Below are 25,930 nucleotides of genomic sequence, written 5' to 3' on the forward strand. Positions count from 1 at the left end.
ATATCGGGCTTCCTGCATGGAGCCTGCTTCTCTCTGCCTGTGTCTCTGCCTCTTTCTTTATCTCTCGCTAATAAATAAATAAAATCTTTATAAAAAATAAAATAAGTAAAATAATTTTCCCTGTACAAGAAGATGAAATAAATTTCATTTGGATTTTTAGATACTTCCATAAAGTGTTGTAGCTTATTTAAAACTGTTCACTCAATGTTCAGCAAAAATGTATTGTTCGTCTGCTATATTTCAGAAATGTAGTAGAACTTAGAAAAAGGAGATTGAAGATAGATAAAATCAAGGAGCTTTTATCTGGACTGCAGATGAAGAAACTGACAAAAGATGAGGATTAACTGGGAGGAATGTAGTGTGCAGGGCTCATGCATGCAAGCCATGAATCCCTGAGAGATTACAGGTTTCCAGGAGAGGGGGTTATGCTTTGAGTGAAAATTTGGATTTTGGAGTCTGATAGATAGCTAGATGAAGAAGGGGAACACTTGTTTTAAGGGAATGGAACTGAAAATTCAAAGGCACCCAGATTTCAAGGAGTACACCACGAAGATGAAATGGCAAGAACTTAATTGTGATCAAAGTGTAGAATGTGAATGAAGACTCATGAGCCTGCAGTAAATATAGATCTGTTTGTTCTCTTGTGGGCACTGGGAAGCATTAATGTATTTTATCCAGGGAAGGGGAGTGGTGTGATTTTACCTGTGTTTAGAAAGGTTTACAGGGGGACAGTATAGCAGGTAGACAAGAAAGGAGTAGGAGTGAACAAAAATATTTGTTGATAATTAATAAAAATATTTATTCAGTTAAGGAATGAATGAAACATTGAATAATGAATGAAAAAGTTGAAATGTATTAGATTTAGCAGCTGAAAAGTTGTTGACTTTAAGATTACCTTTACTCAGTGGAATGGTTGATATAGAATCTAATTATTAATAGTGTCAAAGTAATGCATATTTGAAATCCAATTCATGCCAGTGTTTTTCAAGCTGGTTATTGTGATTTTGTAGAAAATTATTGTTTTTTGTTTAGTTTATAAATTGCATTATATCCTCACTTCTACCTATTTTATTAACCTTAATAGTTTTGCAGGTGATTTGTCTTTTGAGTATAAAATTATAATGCCTGAAAAGAACAGCTTTGGGTCCTGTTTTCTAAAATTTATATTGTTTATTTTTGCTTCATTTGGTCTGCCTTAATCTATTGATCACAATTTCAGGAAATACATTAAAATGTTGGTTGTAAACATTTTTGTTTTGCTTTGAGTAGTAATGGGAATGCCCTAGTATTTCACACTGAAATTTATGTTTCTGGAGGTAACATTTTTTTTAAGATATTAAAATCAAGATTCATTCCAGCTAATTTAAATATGTTTAAAAATTATTTAGGGGGTTTTGAAATTTTATCAAATACTTTTTGGTACCTATTAAAATGTAGGTGCATATTGTCTGACCAATTGGTATCTCAAATTATTCTATGATTTTAAATTATGCTTGTGACAATCTTGATGGATATGATATATTCTTAATTAATGCTGAATTTTCTATGTTGCATACAGTACCTTAAAATTTTTATGACCAAAACAAGATTGTTTTTTATTACTTAAAATTTTATTCTGTTTTCTATTACTCTGTAATTTTGTTCAAAGTCTTAACTCTGAGATACCGTGAAGTATCTAAAATTTGCCAAAAATAGTTACAGTAATTAATCAAGCCATACTTAATGAGTCAAAAAACCAATACATTTCACATTTTTATCAATAAAGGTTGCCATTGAGCCTACAGACCTAGATAAATCTTTATATTGCTTGGGCTCATCCATAAAAATGAAAGGTTTTGAGAATGAACCCCAAGGTCATTTTAACTCTAGCTGTCTGACAACTTGAATTCATAGAGTAGTCCTTCCAGCTTTATACTAATAGGCAAAATGGAATTAATAAGTTTAAAAGCAATACTACTATGTAAGGTAGAAATGGACCATGCCATGAGGACCCTGGCAGATTCAGACCTGGGTTAAAAAAAAAAAATCCATTGTTCATCATTGTTTATCTTGATTCAAGAGCAGTTGAAACTGAGATGTTTACCCTGTGATGTATCTTAAATTGCACTGGAGAACTGCGGACCAGTAACTTGCTTTCTGTTTTGTTCAACTTACCTGAAATATGGGATGTAAAAAGCAACAGATGGAGGATGAGGGGCCCTGGAATTTCCCATTTCTGCCAAGCTTTGTGATCTAAGTCATTTAACTTCTTTCAGGCATCAGATATTTTGTTTTTGTTTTTTGTTTTTTATTTGTAAAGCAGAATATATTTGATTAATCTTTTAGCTCATGAGTTCTATGACAAGCCATAAATAAATAATCCCTTAATAAAACATGCTAAATGTATATAGTCACCTGAGGTTTACTTTGACACGTATCCATCTCAGTTGATTTTTTGAAGAGTGTTTAGAGGCCAATAAGCAAAGTATTCATGACCTTTTTGTAGAGTTGGGTCTAGACTTCAGACTCCAGAGAATTTAGTGTTTGCCCCATGTGCTTACTAAGTGCCAGAGCCCCAGCTGGATCTTAGGACTTCTGATTCTTCAACTGTGTTCTTTTCTTTATATGACACATTATCTTTCATTAAGCTCTTTAATCACCCTTTGATACTTTTCAAGCATTTCACTATATTTTCCAGCTCTTTAAATTATGAGGACCAACTATCCCCCTTCCCTTGGGGTTCAGCCTTGAAATTCTGTTTATTGATGATTTTTAACAATGAAAATAGTAACACTTTGTGTATATGTTTAAATGATTTCTTAAAGTACTCCATCTAACATTTATTCCTTCTTTTCCTGATTCTCTTTCAGATAGCAGTTCTGTGGATGAAAAGGTTTTAAATCATACTTTTTCTTTTCTCCTGAGGGATCTTGTCTCTTGTACATGTTTGTTTGTGACATATTAGACCTGTTTGGGTTCCTCTGTTTTAGTTGTGAAATGTGCATGTTATCCCAGCTTTCCATTCTTTGGTTGTCCTTTAAGTGTGCCCCCAATATGTTGCATTTATGAAGAGGTTATACTTTGCCAGCTGCGCTTCCTTTAGCTTACTCTTGCCTACGTAGGGGTCGGCTACGGTCAAACTCAGCATCTGTTCTTAAGTCTGGCTAATCATGATCTCCCTGACTGATTCATGATGTTCACTGCACATAGCAAGTTTTAAGGGCAAATAGTATTGGGAATGATATATTTTCCTGGACTGTGCCAGTGCTTTTGTTTAAATGCTGACGGCTAATTTCAAAACCTCCACTCACAAAAACATATAGTAGCTTTGACTTGGAGCTGACCCTGCTTAGCATCTGTCATCCTGGGTGTTACATGTCTAGTGCAGTTGACTTGTGTCCCAAATTCACGTGTATGTAGCTATAGTATGCTAAAAGCCTGTTGTTTTTCTTGTTTTTTTCTTGTTTTTCACTTCAGGCTCGAATAGTAAGTGGCAGTGATTTGGATGCTTCCAAATTCTCTGGACTCCAGACGATTGGTGGGTGAGTACATTCATAATCTTTTTAATTCATTCCATTCATCAATGGTATTTGGCTGTGCTCTCACCATACACATTTTGAATGCAGGATGCTGCATGATATAATTAACTAGGCTTACTGTTGCTTTTTTTTTTTTTTTAGAAAAAGTAGCTTTTATAGTTTTTTATAAATGTAATGTATAATTGCATGTGCATGTATATAATTATGCTTACATGTATTTGTATACAAAAAAGTCAAAATCACCTAAATGAATCAGTTAAGATTGTCATTCTGTATACAAATACACATAATTTTTCATAAATGAGTTCACATTAATACAATTAATACTATCTTTTGATCTGCTAATTTGCAGTTGATAAAATGTACATGAATGTTTTTCTATCTTCCTAAGTCACTGAATGTAAACTTCATTACTTTGTATTGCTATTTAATGGTTAGATGAAAGTATTTAAAATTTAATCACAAAATAATGTATGAATCATATCTTGCCTGTAAAATACTCAAAACGCAAAGGATCTCACTTAATGCCTATAATTACATGTTGGTATGAGTTTGGCATGTATGCTCATAGGCCTTTCTGTGTCACTTGCATACATGTCTATGTTCCCATAGAATAAGTAGTTGTATTGTCTATCTTTACCATAAACTGGGCCATTCTACATACAAATAAATAAGCACTAATTTAGTAATGACATTGTAGTAAGTATTATCACAGTTATTTCTTATATAATGACTGATCCGATCCTTAAAATGGCCCTCTGATGTAAGTACTAACTTGACCTTCATTTTACAAATTAAGGAAATGTTATATGAAACAGTTTTAAAAAAACCTTTCCCTTCATACAGCTAGTAAGTGGCAAAATCAGTATCCAAACTCAGCTAGTCTGGTTCTAGAATCTGTGACCTTTCTCAATAGGCTATCCTGCCTCTGCAACTTGTGGTTTTTTTTTTTTTTTTTTTTTTTTTTTTTATTTTCTCTTTGCCATTTAGCAACATGCCCTAGAAAACTTTCCACTTCATTTTTTCTAAGTGAAGTAAATATTTTAAACATTTATAGAAAATTTATTTATCTTCTGTTAATGGATTTTCAAGAATATTTCTAGGTACCAGTATTACAAATGGTACTATAGCAAACATAATAGATTTTTAAAGTGAAATTGTCAACCAGAGCTTATGCACAGTATAGACATACACAAAGATAGATAAGTTTTCTAAGTGTTGACATTTGAACACTTGTATACAATATAAATAGAAGCAACATTTAGATAATGTATTAGGTATTATTTAGACAAAGAAATAGTTTTACAGTTATGTTTTATAATACTCTCACTATTTGAAAATCTTGTGTTAAATACATCCACATGTTACTTTAAATTAAACATATAAATTTTCAAATTTTAAGTATGGGCCTCCTGGAAAATAATATACACCATTTTTGGTTTGATATTTTTCAAATAAAAGCTTGATTTTTGTCAAATAACTCATATCTTCATTACTTTTATATCTGTAAACTCTTCAATGTTCTTAAAATACGTGAAGAACTACTCACATCCCTACTATAATGTGAACTTAGAAAATAATTAGATTGGATTCCAATTTTATTATGAAAATATGTGTGTCATGATCTTGGATTTATCTCAGTTTATAATCTGAGAGTTCCTGCAACTCCTCCCCATGGCATCCAATACTTAATAACAACTTGTTTTCCTATTCAAAGCAGCAGAGTTAATCTACAACCATGTATTAAGTGCAAGCTGTGTAAAATGGTTAGATAGATTATCCTTGCATTTTGAACAAATCCCTTCCATTTCACTTTTCCAGAAACTTCTTTTCAAAGAGACTTTTGCATTATGATGGTATGGGAAAGGGGTGATAATTTTCAATCAAGAGAATATGCCATTATCTGAATGCTTATTTCCTCTTGAAGAAACAGAAGGGTACATTTAAATATAGCCTTCAGTTACAACCTCTTTAGCAAGATTTACTTATTTTACTTTTCTGTAAATATTTTACATTTCCAATAACATTTTACTTTTTCTATAAGTATTTTAAAACATATTGTTATAGAATGAAACATTACTATAAATCTAAATATTTTAACTTCTCTTGTCCTGGAAAACAGATTGGAGCAGATTTTCAGAATGGAGTCACCACTTCATGACAGTTCTCCATCCCTGACTTCTCTATCTTCAACATTTCTAGCTAGTTTAGAGCCAAACCATATCAATCCTTCCCTCCCCCTTCTTAAGTGTCAATGAAGGAATAATCTATACACACTGAGACCAGATAATATAGTTAACAGTGCTCCTGTGATTTCTACTCCTCTCTCTGTAGAGTCTCTTGTAAGTGTTGCTAGAAAACACATAGCAAACTTATTTTTCTCATCTCTCAAAAAAATTCAGGCAGACTCTGAAAAGAAAATGGGAGAGAGAAAAGATCAGAACAAAGGAAGGGAGAAAGCTAGAAAAAATATATACTTCAGTGATAGTATTTAACATTTTATTTCTCCCAGTTGTTTTACAAGAATTTGGTCACTATTTTCATATTTGTAAGCTAAGAGTCCTACCAGAAGCACACACCAAGATATTAGAAGTATAAGAGCTTTTTCAGAGGAGATATCTCTGAGATAAATGGAGAGAGAGCACAAGTAGATGAGAGAAGCCTTAGGACCATGACATGGGTCTGACATCTGTAGGAGGAGAGAGATAAGGAAGGAGAACTAGGCATTAAAAGCCTTACACTGACCAATGAGGCTACAAGGAAGTGCCAGACCAATGGGAAACCCTTGGCTTACTGTTAGAAGAGTCCCACATTGTGCAAATGTGACCATCTGTATTACTTCTGCCATGCTGAGTTATTGGTTTGGGTCATCTTGATGAGTGTGGCATTGGGGTGAATACTGCAGTGGATTCTGTGAAAATGTGGTGGTTGAAGATTGTCATCCAACTATACCTTTCGCAGAAAGGTTTAATTTAAAGATTTTTTATTTCTTCATGAGAGACACAGAGAGAGGCAGAGACATAGATAGAGGGAAAAACAGGCTCCCTGTGAGGACCCTGATGTGGGAATCAATCCAGGTTCCCGGGATTACGCCCTGAGCAGAAGGCAGATGCTCAACCACTGCACACCCAGGTGTCCCCCTCAGAGGGGTTTTAAATGACACATGCCCATAGCTACCTAACTTCTGATAAGTGAATTTGGTGAAACTACTTTAATAAATGATAGTGAATGAAGTCATGCCAGTACTTTCTACAAATATGAATCACTTTTTAAAATCAGAATGACCTTCCCTTGGTTCTTTGATTGCATATAACTTAAGTTCCCCCTTGACTAAACATCTAGTTAGTTCCTTTGGTTGCATGATGAGAAGCATTTCGAGGCTTTTGTATATTCTTTCTAGTCTTAAGGTGTACTAGCTTTGTCTGCACTAGAATTCAGGGAAGTCCACAAAACAGTGGTGAGAATAAGGAGAAAGATAGTTTGGGAGAGGAGATTCTTATTTTCTCTAGTTCTCTAAATTCTCTACATGATAGCTCTCCTGGAAATAAGTTCCTTAAGCTTATGTGAAGGAAGGTTTATTCTCTGTCATGGTTCTGAATGAGGCTGCCACTGCTTTCTTAATCCCAGGAATCTGGTGGTGACTTGGCAACCACTACCAGGATTATTGAACCTTGGCAGGAAATAGGTGCTATTGAGAGAGGTGAGAAAAAGAGATTGTTGAGCAGGACACTGAGAGATAGCCAAATAGAAAAAGAGAAGCTTCCATTTTGACCTAACTCTTAAATAGGTACAATTACAGAAAAAAGAAGAAAAAAGTGTATGTGTATGTGTGTGTATATGTATATGTGTGTATACATGTACATATATAAAAATTTTTGCTGAAATTTTCAAGGAAGTTCAATTATTGACATAAATGAATAATGTGGTGAATATGAGCAAGCAGTTGTCAGCTAGAGTTTTAAATAATTCCTTTGCTTTTAAATTTACCTTGATTAAAATAGTGATTTTTTTTTTGTTGTTACTGTTATAAAACCTGACATGAGTTAGGTTGCACGATATGTGGATATAGGTGGTTTAATATACTTCTGATATTTGTCAGGCTTCTAACATTGCTTTTGTACTTCTCTCTAAAGTTGAAAAGGTTGTATACTATCCGGATGCCCTATTTTCCACTCCCGGCCTTGACATTCATATTTGGCCAATGCCTAAAATCATTTAAGTTGGTAGCTAAGGTTGTTCTTACTCTTCAGAAGCTCTTAACTCCTCTTTTCTCATTCTCCTTCTCTTGGGTAGCTGAGAATTTTTTGCTTAATTTTTCCTACCTAGCCTATAAATGAAATTCTCTCTTATCCCCTCATTTAACTTCCTTACTTTTAAGGAAAGCCCCAGGAATTCTCTTACCTAGACGATGGCTGTTTCCACTTCTACAATCCCTTCCTTGGGTCAGTGGTTCGTGCTACACAAATACACCTGTATGCTCTGAACCAAGTGTGTCAAGTATTAAGAAAATGACAGACCCCATGTAAGTGTGTTTCAGTAACAATGGGAGACTACTCTTTGAAGAGAAATGGAAGCCTTTGTCTTTTACTTTTCAGTTAGCTGTTTTTTTGTAAGAGTTCCTTTCCTTTCAGTGGATTTTGTATAGAAGGAGTTCTTATAGATTTAAGTAAAAATGAATTTGGATTAGAACTTATTAATTATTATAAGAGCTAGCAGATGCGGACAGCTCTGCATTCCTAATTCATTATTGGATAGCAATTCAAATCACCATTCCCATAATTTTTCAACTTATTTTTACTTATATTGCCATTAATCTAGTTTTAATCCTCAATCCCTTTTACCTAGGTGAATGCAAACTGATCTTCCTTCATTAATTCTTCCACATTAAGTTCAATCTATACACTGTCAAAGATTAATCTCCTCAAAGCACAGTCATTTCTACTTAAATGTGTTTAATGGTTCCTCAGTTCTGCAGTATAAAGTATGGATCTTTCTGTATGGCTTTGAATATATTGATTTCTATTTCTCTATATAATAAGGAATTATTATCTCCCCTTTCTGTTCACATTTGTGTCATTCTTATGGTACATATGAGTTTAAATTGCATAAATTAACAAAATTTTAATCTTCCAACTTGATTTTAAACTCTTTAAAGGCTTAGGGTTGGTCTTTTTCACTTAGATTTTCTTCCACAAAGTATATAATAGTGCCTTGCCCATATGAGGACCTCACTTCTAAATTAATCTTGTCTTGGATTTGGCAGTCTCTTAGATGAGTTACTTTCTTAAAAGATTATTTCTTTTCTTTTTATTTTTTTTAAAGATTATTTCTTAAAAGATTCAGATCTGCTACATTTTAGGAAAAATGATAATCCTGAAGCTATCATGGATTCATGGTAAGTCCTACATGAGAAGTACGGAGAGTACTAAAAACAGCTGGTCCTACCCCTCCCCCCAAACTCTGTGTTACTAAATCCCTACAGAAAAAAGAAAAACACAAAAACAAAAACAAAACAAGGGACTTTTCTCAAACTAGATTTAACCCCAGTTAATCAGAAAGCTACTTTGCTTTTCATCTTGAATCCCCGTTTCTCTATTTGGGAGAAGCTTGTGAAGGTTGGGTTGAACGAATCCATAAAAATACTACTCTAATTATGCTTAGATATAAAATTTGCCCCTTTATTCTCCCATCTGAAAACCTTAGCACTTTAGAACACCCTAGATATAAAATCACACTGGATTAAAGATTTCCTTTAATAAGTTCCATTACTCCAAGAAGGAGACCATTTGTAATTAATAATTGAATGACCCTTTTTACCTTGCTCTTTATAAAAGTAATAAAGTGAGTTGTCTTGCTTAATCCATTAAAGGTTGAATGAAACCTGGCATCTCTTAGCTAATGTCAGATGCAGTCATGCTCCAGGGAGTTAAATGAGCCAGAAAAGAATCTCACGCAAAGCTAGGGGAAGTCTCAACCCTACCATGGACTCTTGATATTACCAGGCCCACTAGGCCCCAGCATTCTGCCTGCAGTCATCCTACTGGGCAGACACATTATATCCTTTATACCAAGGTTTGGCCTAAACAAAGAACCTCTTAATTGGGAAAGCTGACAACAATAAGGCAACCAACTTTCTAAAACCCATGTATTAAGAGCTGGTTACTAAGCTTCCATTAGCTTCCTTGCCCTCTTCTCCCCTTAACTACCTGGCCAAAAAAAAAAGCTTATCTAATTTTGGCTTACTACAGGCAATCAGTTCTCTAGTTCAGGGTCAGCTAAATGCTTCCCAAGGCTCTCTTAGAAATTACCCAGGAACAACTTAGTATCTTTTTTATTTAGAAAATCATGGAGTGATTAGAGTATATCATGACACTAGTCACAAAGGCCTGCTGTAAGCCTGAACTCCTTCAATGTGTGGACCCTACAAGACCACAGCCATGACCCTGTGGGAACCATGGAAAACACATTTTGGCATGGGATCTATGGAAGTAAGATTGAAGTTACTGCCATCTAAGTCAGCTTTATAAACTTCATAGTGTTTGTGGAGTGGATTATAAACCATTTTCTATAGGCATATTGTTTTCCTACACAGACATGGCAAAGTACTTACAGTACTCAATCAAAGGATTAAGAAAATGAAGCTATTAAGCTCAGGCAAGTAATAGCTTACAGTTGACAAAGTTAGAGATTGACACATTATCATCATCTCATATTCAGGCCTGAGTTTGTAGACTAAAAACACAGAAAGAACCTGTAAGTATTACCCACAGTCAATCCAGGGATATTCTAGAAGATCCCCAGTTCCAATCCCCAATGATAGTGTTGAACAGTCTGTCCACCTTTATACATCTACAAGAAACCTGATTTATACCATTATAGAAGCCTTATTCTGTGCTTAGATGGCTGGCCATAGAAAATCCATTTTTATTTTTGTTACTTAATACTTAAGGATTAAAAAATATATTCAGTAACATCCTGGAATGCAGTCAAGGGCAACTCCAAATTTTACTCATTGTATAAAGGCCTCTCTTTTATTCTTAGAGATAGATTTGTGTTTTAGATTCAGAGAATGTATACAACCCCTCTTATGTATCAACCCAAGATACGAATAATGTTTTCATTTCAGGTAAGGAAACCACAGCCACTATCAACTCTGAAAATTTTCCTTTAGCTATTTCCTTGCACTGGAGCTTTCCATAATTGTGCACTGCATTTGTTGGCTCCTCAGAAAAGGCTGGCTTTTCCATGACTAGCAGTTGAAAAATACACCTAACACCTGCCTTTCTTTAGTTTCTAAGATCACTAACTCTACTTCATAGTACCTGAGACATACTTTAAAGGAATCCCAAATCATACATTTTCCAAAGATTAGTATTTGTTAATGTCACCTTAGTTTTAGTGATAGAGGTTGTGTCCTATATCCAGCCCCCGAGGCCACATGTTTTCTCAGTTGGAAAAGTAAGGCAACCAACATAAGTTTAAGCGTGGTACTACTGCTACCTTCTCACCTTTGTGACCCTTACTCAAGTTTTTTTTTCACCATTCTGGGATCTATCTCAAAAAGAAAACATCTCTCAAGCTAGTGCTTGTAATAATATCTCTGTATTCTGAACATCATGGGAGGACCCATCTATTTAATCAAGCAGCTGCTGAGGACAATCTGATCTCAGAAAAATAAATTTCCTAGTTATGAAATTTGAGAACATATTTGTTAAGGGGGGAAAAAGGCTTTGTAGAAGTACATTTTTCTAAAGCCTTCTCTGTGTTCAATTTGCTTATTGAACATTTGCATGTTACTTATTTCCTGTTCTTTCAAACAGATCTTTAATTATGATGTCTAAGTCTCTGTCTTGGCTTAAATTTATTAATCAGTGTATCTTTAGGGATATACCATACAGAACCAAGTTTAATCCTCTAATGCTTTCCAGATAGTTTGTCTTTGAGGAGTAGCAAATTAAAATCACTGATAGATCCTTTACAAAGAGAATATTCAAGTAGTCAGTCTTAAAATAGTGCCAGGTCAGTAACTATGGGAAATATTTGTTACACTGAGCAGAATAATCACTTGTGTTAGAAAGGTTAGATTACTTATGTACTCACCAGTTTTAGTAAAAAAAAAAAAAAATGCTGTAAATAATCCTGTTAGATAAAGATGGCAATTTTATAATGAATATCATCATTCCTAAGCCTGCTAATTCTTTCCACAATGTAATTAATATGGCTATTGAGTATATTGAACATACATAAAACACCTTAAGAAAAGAGGAGCACTGACTGTATTGCTTTTCCAAGGAAAGCATATTTTGAGTGTGTTTTTAAGTATTTTATAAATGAATACCATATTCCATAAAGATAGATGTTTCCTATCATAGGCAGACTATATAGTACAATAGAACAATAATCACTGCCAGCAAAATTGGTATTTTTCCATAACCTTATAATTACTGAAAATAACAGGTTTTAGAGGTGCCTGAGGGGCTCAGTTAGTTAAGCATCCAATTCTTGATTTCTGCTCAGGACATGATCTCAGGGTGGTGAGATCAAGCCATGTGTGGGGCTCCAGCTGGGTGTGGAGCCTGCCTAAGATTTTCTCTCCCCCTTCCACTGCCCTTCAGGTTTGTTTAATCTGCAGTTCTTTATTAAATACAAAATAGCCTGCTGCCAGAATCATGCCACAATTCTCCGTTATTGACTTTTAGACTTCCTTAGCATTTAGAAACAGTGTAGGGTATAGAGTAAAAAGAAACATTTCAATATCATTTTAAAAATGGGATACGTTCTCATTTCCCAAATTTCCCATCAAATTCATAATTATTATAAATACATAATAACTAATACCTTTTGAAATGTTATATAACAGGCCCACATCTAAGTATTATTTGTGCATTACCTCCTTTAATCCTCATCACGATGTTTTGAGGTAAATGTCATTCCATTTTTCAGGTAACGTAAGTGAGGTGTTTTTTTTTTTTTTGATATAAAATCTTAATATGATTAGAGAAATCCCAACATTATTCATTATATAAGTAACAGCACTACTGTAGGATACAGTACACTAAAGGAAAAGAAACAATGTGAACTTGGAATAAATTATTTCATGTAAGCTAACTCCTTCAAAATGAAGGTGGAAGCAGAATGGGGGGTAGTGGAGAGGACAGAGGGAACCAAACAGGAGGAAGAATGGGGGGTGGGGAGGGATGTCAGATAGGATGTAAAAAATTATTCCTAGCATAAAAAATACAGAACTAGGATGCAGATCTGGGGACTGCTGTTTCAACTATTTTCCAGTACTAAGAGGCTCGAGACCGCTCTGGAGAGAGAAGAATGGCAGGTCTACTTTAGGACCAACTTCCTAAACCATTATTGTTTCCAGGTTAATTTAGAAAGCATATATTTTACCTTAGAATCTGTGACTTGGTTATTTGCCTTTTGCTTTAAAACGTTAGGGGTAAAATAATGAAAAAACTACAAAATCATACAATAACTAATGTAATAACAGAAAAATATATAGTGGCATTAAATATGGCCAAACAGTGGCATTAAATATGGCCAAACAGTGACTGTCAGAGCTGAGATGTGAACTGGGTCTACTTGACTTCAGAGCTTGCTGCTTCACTGTTAGATCAAATTAATAAATTTGCAAATAAATTATACTTATTTCTGCTTTAGTTTTTTTTTTAATTAAATATTCTATTTTCAACTAAATGTCTCATTATGTATTGGTCTCATAAGATTTCTAAGTAGACATATCAATTAAATATTGTAGATCTATTTCTACCTAGATCCCAGAAAGGCATTTGCTAAGGATTTTCAGAATAACCCCTCAACAATGACCCAGATGAATTAATAATGAATTGAATGATTAGACCCAAAGTATGATAATTAATGAATAATTTCGTATCCAGGTAGGCTCTTATGGAATGCTTCAGGAATCACCTGCAGACAGACTACTTTCAATTGAGATGGAAATATGAAGGATTTGATTATACACTTTGGAGGTAATATAAAACTAGTGTTTTAGATGATGTAATTAATATCCAAAAGATCTTAACATAATACAACAATCTGAATATAACAAGAAGTATAAATAGTGTACCAGTCAGGTTATGCTAGGTTAAAATATAGTAACATTTACCAAATCTCTGCATATTAATCAAATAAAGGTTTGTCACTCCTGCTACAATCTTAATGCATATAAATACACAGGAGAAGGATGCACTTTCCTCTTCATGGTCTCTTGGGGTACCAGACTGGCAGAGGTTTGTTTCAATACATGCTTTCATGAGTGTGCTGCAGAGGAACTAGAATATGGCAAGCGGGGCTCAAATTCTAAAAACTTAACATATAGATGTGATCTACCTCCCTTCTGCCTATATTGCAGTGGACAAAGCAAATAACAGGGCAGTAACTAGGTTTGAAGGGAAGATTGAAGTGCAATTCCACCATTTCTGGAATGCTTTCTGTCTGAGAGCAGAAAAGAACTGGAATGTTCTTTTAGTCTGTAGAAGAAAGGAAAATATGTAACGTCAACACATGAAAAGATTTAAATATCCATTGTGTCTGGTGACGGATCAAGTAAGATTGTGTTCATAGTGCAGTGGTCTGGCAAGGAAAACAGCCTTAGAGTGCACAAAGTGCCACATCCAGAGTAGAGGCAAGATCTGCTGTTTATAGAGCCTGCTACTTCTCAGGACCTCTCTACTTGATTCAGGACACAACAGAGGAACAGATGCAGACAAAAGAGAAAGCTTGCAGATCAAACAAGCAGACTGAAAAGAGATCTTAAATCATACCATAGGAGAAACCACCAGAGAATCAGGGATGCCACATCTGGAGGAGAGAAGGTTCATGTGAGAGCGTGTTAGAGGTCTTCAAATATTGAGGAGTGTAGGTGTGGAAAAGGGATTAAATTGTCTTGAGCTTCCCACAGGGCAAAATATAGCAGACAGACTTCTGCTCAGTATGAGGAGAAATTTCCAAAGTGAGAGCTGCCTTTGTGAAAACTAAGTTCCTCATTTCTAGAGCTATTTAAATAGCTTCTGTGATTACTTGTTAGAAACGTTGTAAAGGGAAATTTAAATATCAGATGCCTGATTTTTTAAAGCTTCTTCCAATCTCAAGATTCTATTATATCTTATACTAATATTATATCCCAACATGATCCCTGTATCAGATGAATGTTGCTATGTAACAAATCACCCCTAAAACTCAGTGGCTTAAAACAATGAATCCCTGGATTTTCTCTGCATTCACTTAAACAAGTGTGGTCAGCTGGATAGGGGCTGCCTCTCATATGTCTGTGAGTATCTGGCTATTGTCTGGGCAATAGAAGGGATTGGACTATCTGCTACTCATTGTCCTGCTGACAAGACCAAGTTTGTTTATATGAGTGGCAAGATTCTAGGGAAACAAGTGGAAGAACACAAGGCCACTTGAAGCCAAAGCTGGAACTGACAACCATCCATTTATCTACATTTTATTGTCCAAAGCAAGTGACAAATCCATATTCAAGGAACATGGACATGGACCCTGACTCTTCAAGGGAAGAGTGAAGAACCAAGGCCATGTTTTTTATGATCAACTGTAAGCATATGTACCTATAATTAAATGTTTTTCAAAATTACTTATTTCTCATAATTTGAAGAATATAGAATGTTAGTTCATATATTTACCTCCACTTATGACATCCTCTGTATGTGGAATGATAGAAAAATAGCAATTGCTGTGAAAGCATCAGAATCTCATTTTGGGCATTTACCCAATTATCTCATCTACAGTACAGGGGTGAATTACTTTCTCTCAGATAAAGTGCTCCAAAAATTTAAGAAAGGAAGATATTCCTGATTTGGAGTTTTCAAGGCAGATTTTATGGAGAAGATAACATTGAATTCAAATTTGTTTTTTTTTTTTTTTTTTTAAAGATTTTATTTATTTATTCATGATAGTCACAGAGAGAGAGAGAGGCAGAGACATAGGCAGAGGGAGAAGCAGGCTCCATGCAGGGAGCCCGATGTGGGATTCGATCCAGGGTCTCCAGGATCATGCCCTGGGCCAAAGGCAGGCACCAAACCGCTGCGCCACCCAGGGATCCCTTGAATTCAAATTTGAAATTTGAAGTTAAATTGTTATAGGTGCATATGGAAAAGAAAAGGCAGAGCAGTATAAAAATTTGAATAGTTTCACAGGCAAGAAAATACATTGGAGAATAATGTGTCAGAGTATATCAAGGAGTGCAATAGAAGGTATAGTTGGACAAGTTGAAACTTTGAATTTCTGACTAAAGGTATTAAACATACTAATCTTTTGAATGTTGTATCTATAATTTTGAATACCTGCATCTTGTGAAAATGAATCAGGTGTTCTGGAAACATAGTGCCTGAAAAATAACAATTAGATAATGACAACAAGAAAAGAAGCTGTGAATTTCTATTCAAAAGATAGTATACTTTTCATTAATTAGAGCAGAGTTATCTGCCAAAAGTATAAAAAACTTAATTTTTAGATAGACATTAGTCTCCATAAGCAAGTGCACTCAGGCATAGCAGACATCTCTTTTGCTCTGAGTACTTCTACATAACTCTGTCAACCATAATAAACATCACTGTAACTCTAGCTCATTATATTGGTGTTCAGGCTCTAAGGTTGCAGGTAGGAAAGGCCAAAGCATGAGATTGGTAGAAGCCATCACTAGACAGATGACACCATCTGCCAGATAAGGTTTACTTATAAATATCCCTTCAGGAAACTGTACTCCAAGTGATTGTTCCAGACTCAGAGTGGCAACTACAGAAACTCAGCTTTTTGAAGATTTCCCAAGTTTAATAAGAAGGTGCATCTATTTTTTATCAAGTCTGGGAAGTACCAAAGCTCTAGAGTGAATGAAACCATGGGTTGGCATACCACAGAGTACCCTGAGTCTGAGCTGAGACTCAGATTTGTCCAATGTGATGAGATCTGTAAAAACTCTTCCCAGTGTATATATTTGTCTCCAGTTTATGCAGAATCTGAAGAGAGTACGTGGACAGTATCACAGTTGGGGTTTAGATTAAGACCTATTTTGTGAAAGACTGGGTTAGCAGTCATGAAATTGATGGACCACAGAATTCAGGAAGAACATGGAGTTTCTGTGAGAAGTCTTATGACAGGGAGAAGAGAACCTGACATGACAATTCAGACTCAGTAAGATCTTGAACATCCGGGGAAAGGAATTCTGGCGTGTGTGTGTGTGTGTGTGTGTGTGTGTGTGTGTGTATTTGTATCATGTCGTATAAGTAACTTTTAAGGAGAAACAAACTATGATATTGAGCTGTTTCTTTGGGAAGCAGTTCTGAAATCCCTCCTTGCCAATTGGGTGCAAACAACTCAAAGGGTACCAATTAGATACAAATCACTAAGTAAGGGCAGATAACATCTTCACTTCTTCCACTTGGTTATTGGGACCTAATGAAGGGAATATTCTAGATAATCTCTGAAAAAACGACTTTCCTCTTCCTTGGGATATTATTTCATTAGCATAATTTATCCTTTTTAAGTAAAACACCAGTGTGAGAGAATCAGGAGCCAGGGGAGGCATTTAAATAGCAAGTTAAAAATAAATATATTTTTGTACAATGTTACATATAAGTGGAAGTTATATATGATATATACCAGAAACCAGACAATTGAAAGCCTTTTGGAGTATTGACAGAAGGAAAGCATAGGGGACTACTTTATCAGTATAATTGATGTCTTTAGCTTTAGGCATCTTCAACTTGGAGAAAATATAGAATGGATGGTCAAACAGAAATGCTGGGTGGACCACTAGAAGTGAGGGGCTAGACCTTGGATGACAGTTTAACACTGGCCCAGATTTTTGAGATTTAACTCCATGCAAGTGCTAGCTAGATAGAAATGGCACAGGAAGGGAGACTATAGAAACCTAGGTTAAATGTTAAGAAAAAAAGGATGTTGATAAGCCCTCATAACAAAGCATACACCTTCTTTCTTCCCTATATCAAGTAGCACAAACTTAAGGTAACTGCTTGTGTCTTAAAAACTGTGGCAAGCTATTGATCGATCACTCTAGTATATCCTTAAATTATTAACACTTGTGTTCCAAGACTAACTTAAAGATCTGGAGTCATTCATTCTCTTTTTTGCTTTAGAAATGGAATTCTTGAGCTTTGAATCTGGCGTATGATTCTGATGTCTAAAATTAAATCCTAGCTAAATAGCTATTCAGCAGTATAACCACATGCAAGTTGCCAAATTTCTATAAAACCATTTTTCACCAGTATCAGGGAAAAAGTCCAATTTCTGCCTCATTCTGTTGTATTAAATGAATCAACATAGACATTTCACACAATGTATAGTTCAGTGTTTGTTACAAGCTGGTCACTAATTATTCCCTGTTTTCAAACGTGTTTTCATATTTATATCTCTGATAGTTTTTTAATAGTTTAGATTTTAAAGACCAAGCTATATTTCCACGAGAATTTAAGTGCTCACATCAGTGAAAACCCTTTGTAATGTGAAAAATACCCAGATCGGCACATTCAAATGGGACTAGGGTGCATCTGTCTAAGATAAGCTAAGAAAAGCCAATGTGAGTAACAGGACAACCCCACAACTAAAAGAACTCAGCTGGTCCACACTCAATGGCTTGTTATAAATAGCTCTTTGGTTTATATTTAATCTCTGTGTCATTCTATAAATTGAATAATAAACAAGAGTAAATAATCTGGCCAATTTGGGCACAGGATGGAAATCTAGGCTAGCATTAGTCATAAAGCCATAATTTGCTACCTGGCACATGTGCCTGGTTGAATGGTGGTACAAGGCTTTCTGAGGTCAATGGTTTTGTCAAGGGAAACTGCAACTGGGAGATTTAATTATTTATGAATATTTCAGTGAACTGGGAGAATTAATAACACTACCACAGTTTCTCTTACAGTGGTACTAAACATCTCAATATTTTTAGAAATTCAGAGTTTTCTTTGTTTTGGTATTTTTATGTTTTGTTTTATATTTGATACAGTAGGCTTTTTGTAAATTAGCAAGCAAATTGCTTTTTCTAAGCAACTCCATGTCCCTGCCATAGATGGATTTGTGATTTTGCTAAAGCACAGATTTTATGTTGTTGGTCATCTAAAATTCTCATTTCCATTCTGCTTTGCCCTCTAGTTATTAGGAAATTACATATGATAGAATCATTTTGTATAAGTAAATCTCTATGTGTGAGTGTGTATATGAGAGAGAATGGAAGTATCTACTGCTCGAGAGGTTTTGTTTTGTTTTGTTTTGTTTTCTCATTTAGCAGATTACAACCTATAATTCTAAAAGGGCTAAGGTGATCTCAGACAAGTGGCTTGAATATAATCCTTGTTAATTTCATTAGGAAGATAAAGACACATCCATTTTTCTGTTGGTTCATTCTGGGCCTCATCCCCTCTAGTGGCATAATTTAGGGACCCAACACCCTTGATTTATGCCATTATGTAATAATGGGTGAACTAACCAAAAGACATTTAGAGAGATCACCTGGGCCAGCCTTTGTGATCAGAGAGAGATATTTGAACTGTTGTGTCTCCATGCTAATAGATAGCCTAGCAAGAATATTTCAAGACCTCTCTCCCTTTAAAACATTCTGATATTTTACCACCTTCACTATCTGATTAAGGGTCTTTTTTGTCAAAACCAGAGTCCTTTTAAATCAGTTTTCTCATGTCCTTTAAACTTTTTATTTTATTTTTAAAATATTTTATTTGAGGTAGACTGAGAGAGCAGGGGGAAGAAGCAGGGGGAGAAGGAGAAGCAGACTCCCCACTGAGCAGGGATCCTGATGCAAGACTCAGTCCCTAACTCCAGGATCATGACCTGAACTGAAGGCAGACACCCCTCCTCTGACCTTTTAGACCACTTCCAGAATACTGATATTTTCTGGATTATTAGTGAGCAAGTTCTCTTGGGAGTCTCTGGACTCAAGAATCTTTCCTCATGCCTTTCCATTGCATCTAAAGCAAAGCAGTTAATATTCTGTTTAACATGTTTTTTAGTTTCCACTTGATTTATCAGCTCTCTAATCTTGTATAGAGCTGTGTTTTAAAAATTCTCAGTTTAAAATAATCCCTAAATAATCCTTTTTCAAATCCTACCAGCTAAAGTATAAAGAGAAAATCTAGAGAAAACATATGTTGAACAATCCAAATCATTGAGTTTAGTTTTAACTTTCCAAACAATGTTCCCTAATCAGGTGAGAGACGAGACCTTTTGATAAAGTAAAATTATGCCATATTTTGGGATTTTCTTGTTTTTCTCTGTCTCCCTATATAAATATATATTATGATATATAATAAAATAACAGCCCTGCAAATATCTCCACATCTTAATCCCTAAAATCTGTGAATATATTACTTCATTTGGGCAAAAGGAATACAGTGGTTGTGATTAAATCAGGATCTTGAAGTGGGGAGATTATTCTGAGTTATCTATAATTATGTAATTATAAGAGTTTTTATAAGAGAAGCAGGAGGGTTAGAGAAAGAGATGCGACAATGGACAGGAAACAAAGGTCTGAGTGATGCAGTGATAGGACCAGAAACCAAGGAATGCAGGTAGCTTCAGCCCCAGAGGCTGGAAAAGGCAAGGAAATGGATTTTCCCCTAAAGTCACCAGTAGGAACATAGCCTGCTGAAACCTTTATTTTATGACTTCTTACCAGAATGTTAAGATAATAAACTTGTGTTACTTTAAGCCACTAAATTCGTGGTACTTCGTTATAGCAGCCAATAGGAAACTAACTCTCTCTCTCTCTCTGTATGTGTATGTGTATATATATATATGTGTATGTGTGTGTGTGTGTGTGTGTGTATATATATATATATGTGTGTGTGTGTGTGTGTGTGTGTGTATATATATATATATATATATATATATATATATATATATATAATAAACTAATGGGTCTAAATCACCTTTAAACCTTGCTACCAGAGCACTTTGCATCTTCTGGAACACTTACTGGTCTTTTCCGTTGGTCATTTACTCTGTGGCCTTGAACTATGCCTCAATTTCCTTATCTGTAAGGTGGTCATTAAGAATTGAGACAATGAGATAAAAAATAGCAATATCTGGCGCATAGTGCTTATTGCAGTTTAGTTTTTAACACTCTTCCAGAAATATTCTTTTTTTTTTTTTTTAAGATTTTATTTATTTATTCATGAGAGACAGAGAGAGGCAGAGACACAGACAGAGGGAGAAGCAGGCTCCATGCAGGGAGCCTGACATGGGACTCCATCCCGGATCTCCCGGATCAGGCCCTGGGCTGAAGGTGGCGCTAAACCGCTGAGCCACCTGGGCTGCCCCTTCCAGAAATATTCTAAATACATGCATGTAATTATTGTTATACATTTAAGTGCAAATAGTTTTTAAATATTACACTAGACACGATCACATTCTTGTTGAAAACCCTAAATAGGGAAGCATCTGTATTTTTAACTTCTAGCTTTCATATGTCCTATAACAAAAGTCTATCACTGCCCCTATTAACATTAGATGGAGAGAATTTTTTTCAGTCATTTTGTTCTTGGACAGCTCAGGCTGTGGCTTGCTTTCTGTGCTTGTTCATTTTTGAGGTAGTTTATGAATTCTATAACCCCAACATGTCTGTTAAATAGAAGCGTGAGTGCCAAAACATGAAGAACTTCAGGAAGTAGAGTTCTAGGATTAAACTGAAAATGAAAGAGAAAATTATACAAAATATTGAAATATTATATGAAATAAAATGGCAAGCCAAATACTTGAAGGATGTGGATAAGTCTTGCAACACATAGCAGTGCGTATGCAATCAACATTGATTGAGAATCAATAAAAATGATTAGTGAAATGGAAAAATATTAAAAGATGTGGCTGGAATGTTTATGTCAATTTGGTCACCCATTAACCGAATGTTAATTTAGAAGAAGTTGAAGCATAGTAGAGTCCTGCTGACGAAACAGATGTTGGCCATAGGTTGGATAGGCTAATGGCCCATCCACAGAGGCACAACATCAAAATGAAAGATGATAAGGAAGCTGTTGCAGGTAACTTAGCTATTGAAGTAGAACTTGTCAGAGATCATCCAAGGAGGTGGGCATTTGCTTAAAACTTTTAAACATAGATGAAAACTGTCTCTTTTAAAAAGCCTGAGAAAATGTTTAGAAGACTATGTCTGGTTAAACAGCTTTTTCACCCTGCTTATTTTTAAATTCCAGTCTAGTTAGCATGCAGTGTTATATTAGTTTCAAATGTACAACATAATGATTCTGCAGTTGTGTACATTGCTCAGTGATCATCAAGGTAAGTGGATTCTTAACCTCCTTCATCTATTTCACCCATCCCCATCCACCTCCCTTTGGCAACCACCAGTTTGTTCTGTAGTTAAGAGTCTTGTGTGTTTTTGTTTTTGTTTTGGGGTGGGGTTTTTTTTTTTTTTTTGGTCTTTTTTCTTTGTATGTTTTGCTTCTTAAATTCCACATTTGAGTGAAACTATATGGTATTTATCTTTCTCTGACTGAACTTATTGCACTTAGCATTAAATAGTTTTAATGAATTAATTCTCAAGCCGTTTTGGTGAAAATACATGTCATGAGCATAAGCTTAAATTTCTCTTAGTCATTTTTCATTTATATTACTGGAATTACAAATAACTTTTCAGAACCCAACTTCTTCCTAAGTATGGGATTTTCTCTGTGTAGAAAAGCTATTGATTTTTTAGCATTTTGCCTATTACTGGCCATCTTACCGAGCTCTCTTGTCAATTTTGATAGTTGCTCAATTGACTACTTCTCTTTCCAGAGTCATTCTCTGTAAATAATGGCATCCCATTCCACTTAGTATTAAAGTGCAATATGCTGAACGTGACTGTAAGCCCCAGGGTGCCTCCTCATTCTGTCTGCTGCCCCTCTTTTCTTCTGTCACTCCACTGCCCACCATTCTGGCCTGTTTTATTTCCTTGAATGTGATGATTCTATTTCCAAGGGTTGGGGCTTTAAGCTTGCTGTTCTCATTACCTTAAGTGCTCTCTGACATTTCCTATACCTCTCTTCACCACCTCCTGTCCATATCTTAGATCTCTTTTTCTGGTACCATTCTTCCAAAAAGCATTCCCCTGCCCTATAGTTTATATTAGGTCACCCTGTTCTCTCTCATAGTGGCAGTGCTTTTCCTTCCAGGAATATTTCACAGTTTATGAATCTCTATCTTTTATGTGATGTGTTTGATGTCTATCTCCTCTCCCACAAGGTTGTAAGCCTCATATCAGCAAGGAAGGTTTTTTGTTTTGTTTTGTGTTTTGCCAGTCACTATACTCCTACACCAGGCAGGGTACATGTTATATGTTAGAAGCTCTATAGATACTGTTTAAAAATTGGATGCTATCAAAATGGGTTCCTGTTTCAGATAAGGCCTTGCTCTCACCTATCTGTTTAGAAAGAAAGAAGAAAAGCTTGTCACTAACATAATATGCATGTCTGATAGTGACTTAATAGATTTATACTTGAGAAGCAGTTGTATTTGAGAAGTATACAACATGTTAATGGAGAGTTTTTCTAACGATAGAATTCTCAGACATAAAGCTATGGGTGCTAAAAGAAGAAAAATAGGAAAAACAAAATCATTTAGCTCATAGCCACACACACAAGTGACTGTTCCAAGTTCACATTTGGCAAAAGGTAAGATCTCCTGATATATAAACAGTAGAGAGGGAGTAGAAATATATGAAAGAATATGATCTATATACTTTGGGGTATTAAAAATGCTGTTGACATCATATGTGGTACTGAGAGATTGTTTTTAGAATAAATACATGGGTAAGGGTTTTTTAAATTGCCTTTTACCTTACAATGTCATATTTTTCTGAGAAAGAGCCATTTTATTTGAAGTTACAGAATTTTATGTGTTCTAACATACATCCTGTACATTAAGTTCTTTGGACTTTAGAGGTGATGCTTGGAAGTCTCAGTACTCTGCTAGAGGGATCTCTGCAAACAGTACTCCACAGGTGAGCCTTTTTTGCTAGGCATTTTTTTTTTCTTTTTGACAACAAGACACTTCAGGAATCCCCCTTCTTTCCCTTCTTTCACAGATATCTAATGAGTAAACAAGCCTAAGGATCTAAGCCACTATTTTAATCAGGGTCTGAGAAGGAAGCAGACAATATTGCAAAACAGGATAGTTGAAGAGATTTGTTTATAGAAGAGACTGCTTAGAAAGTGTGGATAGAGGAATACCACAAGGATGAGCATATACATTATATATGATAGTACAAACCCATTTGAAGTGTACAACTCAAAGAATTCTGTCAAATGGACACATACTTGTGTAACCAATTCAAAAATGTAGAATATCTCCATCATTGCAAAACATTATCTCCTGTCCTGTTATAATTGATCCCTAACCCTAAGCTGTGGGCAATCACTGAGCAACTTTTACTATGGATGAATTGTACCTGATATATATATATATATATATATATATAGAGAGAGAGAGAGAGAGAGAGAGAAGTCAAAGTACTCTAGCTTCTTTGGACTCTAGCTTCTTTGGCTCGTGATAATGTTGTTGACTCTATCAGCAGTTATTTCTTTTTATTGCTGAGTAGTATTTTTTTAAGCTATTCTAGGTCCTTTGAATTTCCATTTCTACAAATCCTACTTAAAAATGTCTGCTAGGAATTAAGCAGCATTTAAATCCTACTTAAAATGTCTGCTTCTTAAGATATTGAATCTCTTGATCAGTTGCTGGTTGGTTGTCAGCTTAAAAATAATGGGGGATCCCTGGGTGGCTCAGTGGTTTAGCACCTACCTTCAGCCCAGGGCATGATCCCAGGGTCCCAGGATCGAGCCCCATGTTGGGCTCCCTGCATGGAGCCTGCTTCTCCTTCTGCCTGTGTCTCTGCCTCTCTCTCTCTGTCTCTGTCTCTCTCTGTCTCTCTCCCTGTGTCTCTCATGGATAAGTAAATAAAATCTTAAAAAAAAAAAAATAATGAGCGTTCTCATCAAAGGACATGAAATATCTCTCCATTTAGGCTTTCTTAATTTCTCTTTGTATTTATTTATTATTTGTAATTTGTAGTGTATGGGTTGTGCAAGTATTTGTTAAACTCATTTCTAAGCATTTGATGGTTTTGAATGCTATTATAAATTGTACTTTAGAAAATTTTACTTTCTAAATTTTTGTTTCTCAGAATTAAGAGATTGAATTTATTTTTGAAATACTGATTTTATATTCTGTGACCTTGTCAGCATCATTAGTTTTTATATCTATAGCTTGCTTAGGATTTTCTATGTATACAACCTTGCTGTTTATATAAATAGTTTTATGCTTCCTTTCCATATAAGGCTGTTGCATAGAGGATAAGGAAATACTATTTCTATTTTTGTGACCTTATTTTGGATATCTGGGTTATTATATTTAAAAATAATAAGAAAATAAATTATTGCAACATGAAATACAATTACATCTTCTCCAGGAATATGGGCGATTCTACTACTAGAATCACCTAGTAGTGGCTTATTTATCTAATCAACTCTCATTTATTTGCATATAGATTATTCATAGAAAAGTCTTTTAATTTTTAATCAGATCCCTTCTATTTTAATTCATATCAAAATTCAGCAAATGGTTTGGTTCATGTGTGCTATAACCATATTCTCTAATGTATAATGCCAAGAAATAAAACTAAAACACTGAGATTAAAACCAACTTGCACTTATAACAAACCAACTTCTTAAATAAACTATAATTCCACCTTAGTCTCAAATTCTTAAAGCAAAGTGAAGCCTGAACCATACATTAATTCCATAATTATTTTTGGACCTTGGTCTCAAGGAGCAAATAGACTAATAGAGGAGATGGACTCACAAACAACTAATGAAAGTAGCTTTAATAAAAGAGCAGACCTAAGAAGGGGCAGGAGGGAGGGCTATATTCCAAAAGTGGTAATAAAGATGTGCTCTTGTGAGCTGGGTCTAGAGGAATGAATGGGGATTTCCACAGACTAGAGGAAAATTTTTCAATGCCAGAAACATAGGATTTTTAAAGAGAGAAGGTATAAACAGACACAGTGAATCTGGGAAACTACAGGAATTTCAGCATGGAGATAATAAAGTGAATATGTGCATGCACAAATACAAGGTGGGGGTGTAGGTGAGTCTACATTGTGAATGGTGTACCATGCTTAGGAGCATGGGTTTTATACAGAAAGCTTTTTAAAACTCATGTTTTAGAATTTACACAGATTGAATTGTTTCTAAGCATGAAGAGAGGGAAAGCAGTTAGAATGCTGTTGTAAAATGGGTAAGGGAAAAACCAAAATGAGGGTCTAAAAAAAAAAGTAGCAGTGAGAATAGAGAAGAGGATAAATTCTCTACTTATTTAGAGAGAGCATGGGGCAAAGC

At 35.1% G+C, this 25,930-nt stretch overlaps 1 protein-coding gene across 1 annotated transcript in view; it reads left to right on the top strand.

The window, feature by feature from the left end:
* UNC13C (unc-13 homolog C) overlaps window positions 1–25,930 on the top strand; it is a 542,478-nt gene that overhangs the window by 110,085 nt on the left and 406,463 nt on the right. Inside the window, 2 exon segments of the mRNA XM_038580464.1 lie at window positions 2,850–2,872; window positions 3,457–3,521. Coding sequence (XP_038436392.1) covers window positions 2,850–2,872; window positions 3,457–3,521 — 88 coding nt within the window.

This window comes from Canis lupus, chromosome 30 (genome assembly GCF_011100685.1).
Source record: "Canis lupus familiaris isolate Mischka breed German Shepherd chromosome 30, alternate assembly UU_Cfam_GSD_1.0, whole genome shotgun sequence".
Classification (NCBI taxonomy): domain Eukaryota; kingdom Metazoa; phylum Chordata; class Mammalia; order Carnivora; family Canidae; genus Canis; species Canis lupus.